General features: G+C 41.1%; 2 protein-coding genes across 2 annotated transcripts; one reads left to right on the plus strand and one right to left on the minus strand.

Annotated features, from left to right (window-relative positions):
- wdr61 (WD repeat domain 61) lies at positions 1-6,675 on the plus strand. The gene is made up of 11 exons (XM_046858573.1): positions 1-151; positions 426-487; positions 1,281-1,308; positions 1,959-2,064; positions 2,939-3,111; positions 3,333-3,481; positions 4,310-4,403; positions 5,014-5,107; positions 5,237-5,329; positions 5,430-5,508; positions 6,360-6,675. Exons 2-11 carry the CDS (start codon positions 476-478, stop codon positions 6,447-6,449), a joined length of 918 nt encoding a protein of 305 aa, XP_046714529.1. The 5' UTR covers positions 1-151; positions 426-475; the 3' UTR covers positions 6,450-6,675.
- Positions 6,676-7,300: 625 nt separating this feature from the next.
- On the minus strand, positions 7,301-13,230 carry slc25a44a (solute carrier family 25 member 44a). Its single transcript, XM_046859193.1, is given in 5 exon segments — positions 7,301-8,618; positions 9,559-9,686; positions 10,297-10,467; positions 10,470-10,988; positions 13,004-13,230. Coding segments are annotated over 4 exon segments (951 nt in total). The 5' UTR covers positions 10,930-10,988; positions 13,004-13,230; the 3' UTR covers positions 7,301-8,426.
- Between the last annotated feature and the right edge of the window lie 89 nt (positions 13,231-13,319).

Raw genomic sequence — 13,319 nt, forward strand, 5'->3', positions numbered from 1 at the left:
CTTAAAAAACAAAACGAAACAGAAAAAAAACGAGGTTTTAATTGAAAATAAAGCGATGCAGTGAAACCCGGAACTACTGAACCGTGCTTATTTGATTCACCCAGAATGCATTGCGGCAGCCATCATGGCGGCTTACTGACAAGGAAAAGCGGTGAGTATCTTTTCATCAATCATGATTGTTTTATTTATTAGTCAGCTTTTTTCTGGTTTATTTCAGCCTCAGGTCAGTGTGTGTTTATTAGATGGAGGATTTGTGTTTATTAGTAGTTAATAAAAGCGGGACAGATGGTGAAGATTTGCAGCTGAGTGTGAGAAAGCGGTATTTATGTCCTGTGGATTCTCCTGTATCCTGATTACAGAGGGATGATTATATATTCCTTTTCTGTCTGAGCTTTATTTTACAGTTTCTTTTTTATTCCATACAGCAAAAAGACACATATAAGGCGGATAAAACACCAACCCTCGAGCAGAAACTATGAGCACTCAGGTAAGTGGAGCTGTTTGTCTCTGTGGCACTGAGATTTTATATCAGTCTGGAAAAAGTTTAACACTGTGGTTGCAAAATATCAGGAATTTCCCAAACTGGAAACTTTCTATGGAAATAAACGGGAAATTTACCAAATAGCAGCTTTTGCCAATTACAGGGAACTTTTAAATGTAGTTTTTAAAAAATCCTGCAGGATAATTTTGGTTAAAACAACCAAATCAAATGCAGTTCAATGCAATTTTTCTCCTGCCTATTCCTCAATTTCTCCATCGCATATTCCTCAATTTCTCCATCGCACATTCCTCAATTTCTCCATCGCATATTCCTCAAATTCTCCATCGCATATTCCTCAATTTCTCCATCGCATATTCCTCAATTTCTCCATCACATAACATTTAATTTTGTCGATCCTGCACAGAAAATCGTCCAAATATTCACATAAATTTCATGAATATAAAAAGCGTTTAAAACCTAATTGTGCTGTGTGTAAGCCAGTGTGCAACAAAATTCTACTAACAATTAAGTCAAAAATTAAATAAATTTTATTAATTTGCATTTGCTTATAAACAAACAAAATGTTTGTATATGATTTTAGTTTTGATCAATTTCCCTAAATTCCTGGAAAGTTTCCAACTTGGTATATTTCCACAATTCCCTAGATGAAGTGACCGTGCAAAGATTCCGGAAATTTCCCGCCCCTTTCAACCCTAGTTAACACCATGGTTTATATTTGACCTGGCTCTGAATGTGATTTCTTGTGTTTATTTTTTTTTTATTATTTCCTCTCTTACAGTACAGCATTCTGTTCAAGCAGGAGCATGGTGAGTGTTTTCTTTCTTTTTATTTATTTATTTATTTAATTAATTTATTTTTTTAATAGGAAATCCACCCTGAAACATCTATATATTCATGATGATGTGTTTTGTGATTCTGCGGTTGATTTTGTTGAGGAATTAATTTGAGCGACTGGAAAACCGGATCATTTTACTTGGTTCTTTGAATTTCATTCATCAGAATGAACAAATCGTCACCTGAGACATTTAGTTCATTTCGTTTCCTTGATCAGAAATAAAAATAACACAATGTTAGATTTTTAATAAGCAGTAAACATGTTTGCATACACCAACTTTGACTACAGTCTTCCAATCACGTGACACAAGAACAAACGACTCGGACTACAGGACTCGTGAGATGATCTACTCAATTCTGTTTCCTGTACGTGATCTATGGAGGTGTTGCAGCGCTTTGCTCATCCGTGTAGAAAATCAACATAAATCACATTCAACACTCGTTCAAAACGAACGGCTCACTCTCTGATCAAATACCTTTTCTCACGCTGTGCACGTGAACGTGCACCACGTGATTCAATCTAATGACGTATAATAAAAAAATATATAATATGGTTCTACTTTTCCTTGATTTCATTTGGAAGTTGTTTCTGAGCTCCTGTTTGTCTCGTCTGCGTCCGTAGCCCATGACGATGCCATCTGGACGGCAGCATGGGGGAAAAGCGAGAAAGACGGATCCGAGACCATCATCACCGGCTCTCTGGATGACATGGTGAAAGTGTGGAAATGGTAACGTCAAATAAAGATATGAAGACATTACATGCACATGGACTCACCGGGAAACCCTTCAGCACATACGTTAGAATCGATCACTTCTTCTAGGTCATTACGTGCTTCATAATGCGGTGCAGTGCATTCTGGGAAAATGGAAGGAAGTAGAGATTTAGGATGTGGATTAAAAACCATCAGGTTAAAAACTATTGGCACTGTTGGGTATTAATGTATTCACAAACTGCTGTCAGTTTAAAGCACTTGTAAAATCTTTAATTGTTTAATAATATCTAAGTGCCGAGTCTCAAATCGAGCACCAAAATCCGCCGTGGCATGCACGTCCGGCGATTAAAACCATCCGTGTGGAAACATAGCAAAAGTTCCGTTCGGTGTCCTGATGATTCACGTCCTTCAAAACACCGTAGTTACTTTAAAACGTTTGCGAGGACATTTAGTCTTCATGCTCCATGTCTAGTTTGATTTCACCAATAATAAACACACATTTGCGTAAAGCATTATATTTGTTTACATCCGCGTTGATTGGAGTAGTGAACATTAAAATGCGTTTTAATTTTTTAATTAAATCAATTGGCATCCATAATAATGACACTACTTGGGGGAGGAAGGTAGGATGGTTGCCTGGACACCAGCAAGACGTCAATTCTACAATTAGATGCATCCATGCTAATTATGTGCCATAAAAAGGAGGATTTATACAGAAAAGAACCTCATCCACATTGTTAAATGTGGTTGAGGATTTGTGATTCCCTGTGTGTTTCCCTATTGGAAAATTGTGGTTTGAGCAAAACATGAACTTGGGACCCTGGGGGATCTGGAAATATGTTTTATTTCTTAGCAATCTTCTCAGTGGGTTATTGGCTGCCTTTTACAGGTCCGATGAAAAGCTGGAGCTACAGTGGACCCTGGAAGGCCACCAGCTGGGTGTGGTGTCTGTGGACATTAGCCATAACGGCGCCATCGCTGCCTCCAGCTCTCTGGATGCTCACATCCGCCTCTGGGACCTGGAGTCTGGCAAACAAATTAAATCCATGGATGCAGGACCAGGTGAGGGTTTTCTTCGAATCATCTGGATCTGCCTTTCACGTGCTGTGATGATGGAAAAATAAAAAGACCAGTTACTAAAAGAATCCCCTGATTTACTCGATTGTGAAATGATTATTGATGATTACAGATCGTGTTTTAAACGTAACCTATTTCTTCATTTCATTTTTTGATGAAGGCACCGTAATTTTTTTGCTGTTGTTGCTCTTCCTCATGTTTCTTAGTCGATGCCTGGAGTGTCGCGTTCTCCCCCGACTCAAAATACATCGCCACAGGCAGCCACCTTGGCAAGGTGAACATCTTCGGTGTTGAGAGTGGAAAGAAAGAACACTCCCTGGACACCAGAGGAAAGTTTATTCTCAGCATCGCCTACGTAAGACCTTCCTCCACAACACACGTGAAACGGGTTTTGTTAAAAAATGGCTAGTTTGAACGGTACTTGGCGATAACCGATTAATCAATTTAGTTTTTCTTTCACTGGATAAAAACTAACAAAATACCCCATGTAAAATAGTACTGGACGTTATTACTGCATTATCCGGACTATAAATAGCTACTTTTTGTAGGTTTTTCCCGGATTCACAAACTTCAAGCCAAAAAACTGAGCCCCATAACATTAGACCAATGAAATTGCAGAACGGGTTCAGGTGAACCAATGAAACTCTTTATATTAAATCAGATGCCCTCCCACTGAATCGGGCCGCACCACATCATAAATATGGATGATGTTCCTCTGACGTTTGACCTGCCGCTCACTCGGACTGTCTACAGGAAATGCCCATATATAAGTCGCTCCCGCTGAATTTTACAAAGATTTTTATTTTGAACATAGACAGGTGCGGCTTATTTATGTTCAAAATAAAAATCTTTGTAAAATTCAGCGGGTGTGGCTTATATATGGGTGCGCTTAATAGTCCGGAAATTACGGTACATGAAATTTCAAAACCAGTACTAAATCATAGAAATGTGCCGAATTAAATAAATATGAATATATTTCTTAATAAATCTCATTTATTAATAATTAATCAATTACGAATAATAATTATAATGGCGCTCTCCGTGCAGCCTCGCGTAAAAAAAAAAACACCACATAGTGTCAGTGATTCGCCTCTAGAGGCCGCTATTCTAATGACGTCTTTCAGACATCTCTCTCTTTCTTTCTTTCTTTCTTTCTTTCTTTCTTTCTTTCTTTCTTTCCCAGAGCCCAGATGGAAAATATTTGGCCAGTGGTGCGATCGATGGAATCATTAATATCTTCGACATTGCGACTGGGAAACTCCTGCACACGCTGGAAGGTAAAATGACTCCTCAGCTGGAGGACAGTGTGACTGAAAACCATGAAAATGAAATGTCGTGCCTTATACAACCTCAGTGCTGCATGAACAAACATACATACAATACAAAGATGTATATAATAGAGATTTTTTAATTTTATTTTACAGATAGCTAAATCGGATCGTATTTGCCGTTAAACGATAAAATGGATACTGGATAAGAACAAACATAACACTCCGTATAGAATAGTACTGAACTTTAAAAAAAGAAAAAGAAAAGAAAAAAGAATATATTATTTCTATTAATAAATATTGAGGAAAATAAGACGTATTGAAACTGGAAAAAACACAGCACGTGGTGTCAGTGATCTGCCTCTAGAGGCCGCTGTTGTACTGTGTAACGCAACCCGGAAAATCTCTCTGTATGGATATTTGCCGATGGTTTGAACAATCATCTATCGGGCGCTGATTAATCTGGAAAAACCGATGTATCGGTCGACCTCTACTCCTGACCATCAGATCAACGTGTCCTTGATAACCAATTAGTCTCTTTGCTGTTTTAATAACCTCATCTTGGGGGGAAAAAAATTCTTCTGATAAATTAAAATGCGTGTGTATTTTCTCTCTCCAGGCCACGCCATGCCAATCCGCTCGCTAACGTTCTCTCCCGACTCTCAGCTGTTAGTCACGGCCTCGGACGACGGCTACATCAAGATTTATGACGTGTAAGAGTCACGTGATGAATTTGTTGTAGTCTGTATTATGCTGTTGATGTTTTGCCGTTTTTGTTTTTTTTGTTTTGTGTCCACATTTCCTGCAAAGAGATTGTGTGTGTGTGTGTGTGTGTTTTACAGACAACACGCTAACCTGGCAGGCACTCTAAGTGGCCACGCTTCTTGGGTGCTGAACGTGTCCTTTTCACCCGACAGCACACACTTTGTGTCCAGGTAAATGTCAAAACACATCCCGTGTCCCAATGTAGACAAATACACACGAACAAAAGTGTGTGTTGCAGTGGAACGAAGCATTTGTCCTTGTTCTTTGCAGCTCGTCAGATAAAAGTGTGAAGGTGTGGGAGGCGAGCACCAGGGCATGTGTGAACACTTTCTTTGACCATCAGGACCAGGTAATGATTGTATGAGAGGATCCTTTCAGAAAAGAGTATGAAAGAGAAGACACTGATCTGATACGATGAATTAATACACCAACTGCTTGGAGAATCATCTGCCCTCAATATCACACCATTACAAAAGTCTCTACACCACATGATCATTATCATTATCAGGGGTCCAAGCACCAAAGGTTATTCGTCATTCTACCTTTTCTTAATTTTTTATTATCTGGTAAGAAGGGGAAAAAAACTGGCACGAAATTGAAATACACTCAACAATAACACAGATTTTACTCAGTAGGCATCTTAAGGCCCATGACCTGGGACCTGAAGTTTGCTTGCCAGCACCACCTACTGGTTCAATTTTTTCAGCAACGAGGTTCGATTGCACTTGCCGATAACCGATTCATCGATTATTAGCGTTGATATTTTATATAATGTGAAAAAAAGTGGAATTGAAACCGCCAGTAGGTGGCAGCAAGTCACCATTAATAAGTGAGTCATTGTGATTGAGCCGAATCATTTAAACGAGTGATTCATTCAAGAACGATACACCATGTTGTTTAGAGACTCAAACCGGTGCTGTGGGATTATTTTTGATGGTGAAATCGAACATCGTGGTGTCTAATACGCGAGTCTCTTTCTACTAATTACTTGTTTATTGAACTTTATATTGAAAATCTGAATCACATCTGTGAACGTGCTGATTTTTATAGTGATTTTTCTTGTGATTTTGATTAACTGTATGAAATGATATAAATGTACACCTTTTTCACCTCCATATCTGATCATTCTATATGCAATTTATTAGACAATCATGCAGTGAAATAAGTTACTTTCGTCTATTCAGCATTTTTTTTTTTTAGGTCTGGAGCGTGAAGTACAACAGCACAGGATCGAAGATCATTTCGGCTGGAGACGACAGAGCCATCCACATATATGACTGTCCCATGTGAAGCACCTTTCACCATTCCTCTACCATGCATCATACCACAGAGCTTCCTCTCCAGATTCCTCATGTCCCTGATAATGTTTTCCTCTAGTATCAACCTCGTAAAGCTACATAACACACAAAGTCTGCACCCTGCTTCTGTAATCTAACCCTCAAACACACATGTGCAGGTATTGACAAGGCCGTGAGATTTGTTCATTCTCCACTTTCAAAACAATAAAGGTCTTTTTAATATGTTTTATTAGAAATCACCTTTTGTCTTATTTGTCTGGACGTTGCGCATCACCCCTACTGCTGAGCTTCACCACTCATGGAATCTTGGCTCTCATCTCAGATGTGTAGCATCCTAATGAGCTCATCTGTTTTCTGGTTTTTGAGAGACACAAACGTTCCTATTGTTTCTATGAAGATTGACTTCGACAAAACAAATCTATAAATATCCAGATGTTTCACTTTTTCATTGAAGAAAAAAATCCTCCCCTAGCATTAACAGCAGCTTTCCATACTCAACATCTGGACATTTCATTTCTCCAAACAGCCAGATGAAAAACTTGCCAAAGTTGTTCTTCACTAGTTGGAGATTTCTTCTTGTGGTCCAGTTCATCCCAGAGCAGCTCAATAGGACTTGGGTGCGGTGACCGGGGCGGGTCGTTGATCCAGACGACTGTTTGCTCTAGAAATAACTAACAGGCTCATCATCTTGTTGTACGGTGAAGTCGGTTCCAATGAACCGCAGTCCAGACGGAATGGGAGACATTGGTTCACTTTCCAGAACCTTCTCTGCTCCAAAACAACCCAACAATACAAGTTCTTCTGGTAGAGACATAAATGGATGTTGAGATAATCATAAGAAGGTTTGCAGTAATAGTAATTTGTTTATTCTCTCAAATAATTTTATACACATCATTATACATAAATCCAATGTATCCTACAGAAGGATATTTCACATTTACAAAACAAGTTTGGCCACACCCACATCTTTCTTTTCAACTAAAATACAAGGTGTGTTGAGGTGAGAAAAAAAAAATAAGGGCACCGTTAACGACAAAAGTAGGTATAAAGGAGCCCATGCTCAGTTTCCCCACATGTTCATGCCTTCTGATGCCTCCTTCATACATCCTGTGATCATCTGAGCTGTTTGTGGTTCAGTGCCAGCCATCTGATTCAGGCGACGGCTAAAGCCATTTAAAAAGTCACGTATCTCAGGGATTAACACGTCATTAGGCATCACGAGTCACGAAGGAACACTTTACGAAGATAAAGAAAAAGAAATCATCACGCTTACAGTGTAAATACTGTAGGAAAAAAAAAAGTACAGGGTAGCAGGTCACTGGAGACGTGAGGAGACCCATCTTAGCGTTTTCAAATCAAGTGATATGGTATTCATACATCCGGGTTTTGGAGCCGCATCTGCTCCCATCCAGATTTTTTTTTTTTAAAAGAGGCCTTGCATATCTATGGCAACGGCATGCAAAAATACACCAAAGAAGACCCAGGACTGTTGAGCAGTTACAATCCTATTTTTTACGTCTCATTCCGTCAACGTGTCTCAGGCTGCAGATTTTTATTTACCGAAGACACCTTTAACCAGAGCAACTTACCTTTATCGTATTCATACAAGTGAGCAGCTATGCGGTTAAGGGCCTTGCTCAGGGGCCCAAGATTGGCAGCTTGTTGCGGCTGGGATTTAAACACACAGGGATCGGAGCATAAATCTGCCTGTAAGATTGCAAAACTCTTGTGTGTGCTGTGAGTAACTTCTTGACATTTTTGACACCAAATACTCAAATGTTCAGCTTCGTTTCCTGAAACTCAAAAAATATACTGTACGTACGATCCGGTCTGGTCCCCGTCCCCAAATCCTGCTCATGCTATAAAAACACAGCCTTGACGTGTAAAAATATTAAAAAGGCAACGTTAAAAAAAGGCAGGAAGGCCCAAGCGGCCTTGTGTGTGTTGCGTGCGTTCACACCCTGGTTTTTCACCAGTGTCTGGTGTGGACGAGTTCGGGTCGCAGGCTGAGCCTCTTCAGCGTCTCGTAGCCGATGACGATGAGGATGGAGGTCGGCATGGAGGAGATGATGCGAGCCGAGAGACCCTTGGTCAGGCCCCGTATGCCCTCCTCAGCCATGAGCTGCTTAAACGTTTCGATCACCGATGAACGGCCTTCAACCTTGTGCAAAAGAGGGGAAGATACGTTTAGGTCAATATACAGAGTGGATAAAAAGCACCTATACCACGGGGCTTTCAACCGGTGGTCTGCGGTGGTACTGCAGGGGGACCTGCTAATTAATGCTGGAAAAAAGAAATAATAATAAATAAAACCATGAAAGATAAAATACTTCATTTTTAAATATCATTATTACATTAATGTTCTTTAAAACTTAAAGCGGGGGTCCCTGCTCCATATCTCTATCGCCTTCTCTTCCACTTTTAAGCCATTTTGTGACAATTTTGAAGATCTGCTAAGCATAACTCTCCTGCTAGCAACCAAATTTCAACTTTCTGGTTGATGCCATTTGGTTTTCTTCTGGACTGCACCAGTCCCTTTTCCAGCAAGTACAAGCCCATAAACATGATGCTCCCACCCCCATGCTTCACAGATGGGATGGTGTTTCTAAAAGCCTTTTTGCTAAATAAATAACGCTGATCATTCTGGCTGAAGAAGAAAACACTCCACACTTCTGTTTTAACCTGGTCTTAATGATGGTGATACAGATGATTTTCTGGAACTGCATACTTTGGTTCCTGATACCTCATCAGCTTCTTTGGTCTTGACCTGAACCCCAAGACAACAACAAAGTCGGTTCGTAAAATCTCATTTAATGTTATTTTGCTCGTATAGGGTTCTGGGTGGTCTCAAGATTTGGCTCAATAGGTTTTTTTTTTTAATTTCAAATCAATGTGTGAGAGTCCACAGTTTTGAGTGGTCTGAGTACAAGAAGAAATTATAATACGTTGAGGTTTTGCAGGGTGGGAATTTTGACATGAATAAATCTTTACTAACAGGAGGCACTTTGTCTTTGGCACAATGTTTTTTTTTCCAGACCAGATTGTGGTTTAGAAAAATGCCAATATTAATAGTGTGTGTTTTTAATAGTAAGAGTTTTTACCTGCACTCTGGCTCTCACTACGTCCATGGGGTTGGTGAGGCTGGAGGCGGTGGCAGCAGCCATTGGTCCAGCCACAGCCTGCAGGAGGAGGTGTGGGCAGTTGGACGGGGCCAGTCGGGACAGCTGTTCTGTTTCAGCACAAAACACACGCTGCGTTAGTCGTCGGCATGGCGACCAAATCGTTTTTGAACGCAAACGAGCTGAAAATGCCCCGGCGCCTAGAAACAGGATTCCTGGATTCCTTTTTAAAAGCTCTATAGTCTGTACTACACTCATCCGCTTTTGTGTAAAACATAAAACGACCCCAAACACACCGCCGTGATGACAACTGCCTTGCTGAGGAAGCTGAAGATGATGAAGTGGCCAAGAATTTCTCCAGACAAAGTATTAAACAAAAGCTGTGAAAACTTACATGTGATTTGTTTGGGTTTTTTTTTTTATAAATTTGCAAAAATGTATATTAGATTTACATGGCAGAGGTAGAGCTGCATATTTCCACTGCAACGGTAGCTGCTTCGTGATGTATCTTTAATGTATCATAGGCTATGCAACGGAACGCACCGGCTTCATTGTCGTGCTTCATATTCTACAGCAACACTGTTGAGGACAATCAGAACGGATGAATGAAACCTTAAGGCTCTTTTCTTTAGCAGTTAAAACCCCAAACACACAATAATTCCACTAAACACACCAGGTTTAATAGCACAGGACGTACGGCGGTGAAGAAGATAAGTGCACCTGCGTAAAAGTGATAAAAAGGCCACCACACTGCACTGTTGGGGATGTAGGTGAGAAGAGACGCCACATAGCCGCGGTAAAACCCCCGGAAACCGTCTGCTGCAAAAATCTGCACCGTAATGTCTCGTGTCTGACCGAAAGTCACTCTGGGCTTCGACGTGGCGACGGCCGTTTGGACTTGACCTTAAAGCGGGTGAGATGTTCCCCCTGGCCTTGCATCATGAGCTGCTGGGAGACCACGTCGATGGGCACCGTGATGCTCTGGGCCACCAGCGAGGCAGAGCCGCCAGCCACCAGCGACTTGAAAGTGTTGTTAGAGGAATACTGCGAGACGTACTTCCTGACCAGCTCGTAGGTGGTGATGTAGGCCTGCCCTGAGATCAGCGTGAAGGTGTTGACCATGAAGCCGCGGTAAAGTCCTTGCACGCCTTCAGCTTTGAGGATCTTACAGAAGGCATCGAAAGTGCCGTTATAAAGCGACCTCCCCTTCTGAACCTGCAGCCGGGTCCGGATCAGGGTGAAGGGGTAGATGGTGACGCGTGTGCTCAAAGTCATGAACACGCCGATGGAGTAGAACTTCCTCTTGTCCAGGTCTTCCCATTCAATGATCCGGATGTTCCGTTTCTGCTGCATAGTTCCAGCTGACGGGTTACTTCCTCCGACAGGCTCCTGCGCTGCACCTGCCCATCAACCTACAGAACCATGAGGAACAAGAAAAGGTCAGAGAGAAGCATGCTGGGAATCATGCGATCAAGACAATCAATAGAGCCGCATGGGACTCCTTTAAAACAACAAGGTTATGGATGTGTTGAGGTCAGCAAAACTGCCTGGATTCAGCTCGTATGTTTACAAGGAGTTGTGTCTTTAGATGAACTTTGCTCACCAGAGCAATAGGATTGTGAGATGCATTTCTGAGACCATCTGCATCGGTCCAAAGGGCAGTACTAACTAGCTATAAGGCGAGATTGCTGGTGGGGCATTAGGGCTGTGTATCTGCCTGACTGTCTGTATCACGATACAAGGGTAAGCAAGGCGATATTAGGTATGCGCGGTATATACTGTACTTTAAACGGTAGGATATCATAATTTTGCTGAATTCAGTATTTTATAAGCTGCTGTTCAGAAATTCACCTATAGGCAGCAGTGCTTCCCAAAATTGCTGCGAAACCAGTTCAAAGACTGAAAATATATATATATTTATAAAAAAAACGTTCTAAATATTCTTTTACATTAACTATTAAGCATTAAGTTAAACACCGGCAGATTCGGTGCCCATCATATTATGTGACTTTAGAGGGCGCCATTGATCAAATAAGTATTTCATGTTCAGTTCAATTAGAGTGTCTGATTCTCCGCAGCATGAAAACAGAAAAATGGAATGTGCACGGTTCTCGCACGGGCATTTCATGACCAGAAGCCGGTGATGTTCGAATTCACGCCGTTAGCATAGCGAAATTCTGATTTGAGCATGGCGCCCTCTATTGGTCACCGAATCTGGTGCAACATTCGTAATGCATCGAATGTGTTACATTATTAGCATGACCTTTAAGCTAGTAGTAGAAGCATGTTCTGAGCGCTAACTAGTGTTTTCCATCTAAAAGCTACAATCGTAAGGGAGGCAAGAAAATAAAGAGTAAGAAAGACATATTTCTTCTAAAGAAGGTAGACAATGCCGTCAGGAAAGGAAACAAGGACATGTGCTGTACTCTTGCAAAGAAAAAACCTTCCCTAAAGTGACGCAAGGTTTAAAGCACACAATCATGCACAGAATCTGTGTGTGTTACAGTTTCACCTTATTTTGAGCTCCTAATCTGTCGAGCATGACAACACCTCCGTGCACCATGAAGACACGGCTTGTGCAAAGTGATTAAACACAAGGAATGGACATAAGATCAGTGGTCTGATTAGTCCACATTTGAGAGTTTCTAACTACAGTGTCTTTGACAGAAAGGACGTTCATGAATGTGGGGTTCCCAATGTAAAGCATGAAGGAGGAGGTGTGACAATTTGTGGGACCTTTGTTTGGTTTCCAACAGGACACCGACCCCAAACACACACAACTTAACAACAAATTATGAGTGATGAAGCACCGCATCAGATGACCTGGCCTCCACAATCACCAAACCAGTTAAAATGGTTTGTTTGGAGTTGGATTGGAGAGTGAAGGAAAAGCAGCCAACAAGCACTCAACACCTCTGGTGGAAAACCATTCCAGGTGACTACCTCGTGAATCTGACCGAGAGAATGCCAAAAATGAGCAAAACTTTCGAAGAATCAAAGACGTAAAACTGGGTTCCGATGATTATAATTCTAAATGTGTTTTTTTATAGTTTGGAAATCTTCAGTATTAATGTAAACAAAAAATAAAGAACAATCATTGATGAAAAATTGACAGGTCCTGCAACAATCATTTTGTAAATATCCTTTGCATGGATTTTAATGTTAAAGATGATACTATGAACGGATAGAACATGGGTTGGAATTTGACCTCGTCCATGATACAGGAGGCAGTGAGCTCCAACCCCCTGCTCCTATCATCTCCACCATTTTGGGTCATTCTGACATTTCTGTCCACTGCTGTTTTTTTTTACTCGCTGGTTAAATAATCCGCATGACAAGGAACGTCACGGGATCCAGCTGTGGCTTCCGCCTTGAAAGGAAAATGATGACAGTGGGTTTGACCTCCCTGTGCACAACATCAACTTACCAGCTTTAGCTCGCCATCATTTCCGCCTCCCACATGCTCTCAACATAACTCTCGCTGCTGCTGCTGATCGCCATATCATTATTTAAAAAAGAAAATCTAAATAAAAGTCATATTATTCTTTTTAAACATCTGATCTTTTCGAAATCTCCATGTTTTAAAGAAATGGCATGCCGTCCAAGCGTACTGGTCCTCCTCTTGCTACTTCCGGCGCACGTCATTACGTCACCACGAGAATGACGGGAGGGAGAAGGGGCGTGGCTTGTTTAGTGGTTGTCTGTATGGTGATTGGTTGTCTCTCGGTGGGTGGGTTCCACTG

The sequence above is a fragment of the Silurus meridionalis genome, chromosome 10, assembly GCF_014805685.1.
Source record: "Silurus meridionalis isolate SWU-2019-XX chromosome 10, ASM1480568v1, whole genome shotgun sequence".
NCBI lineage: Eukaryota > Metazoa > Chordata > Actinopteri > Siluriformes > Siluridae > Silurus > Silurus meridionalis.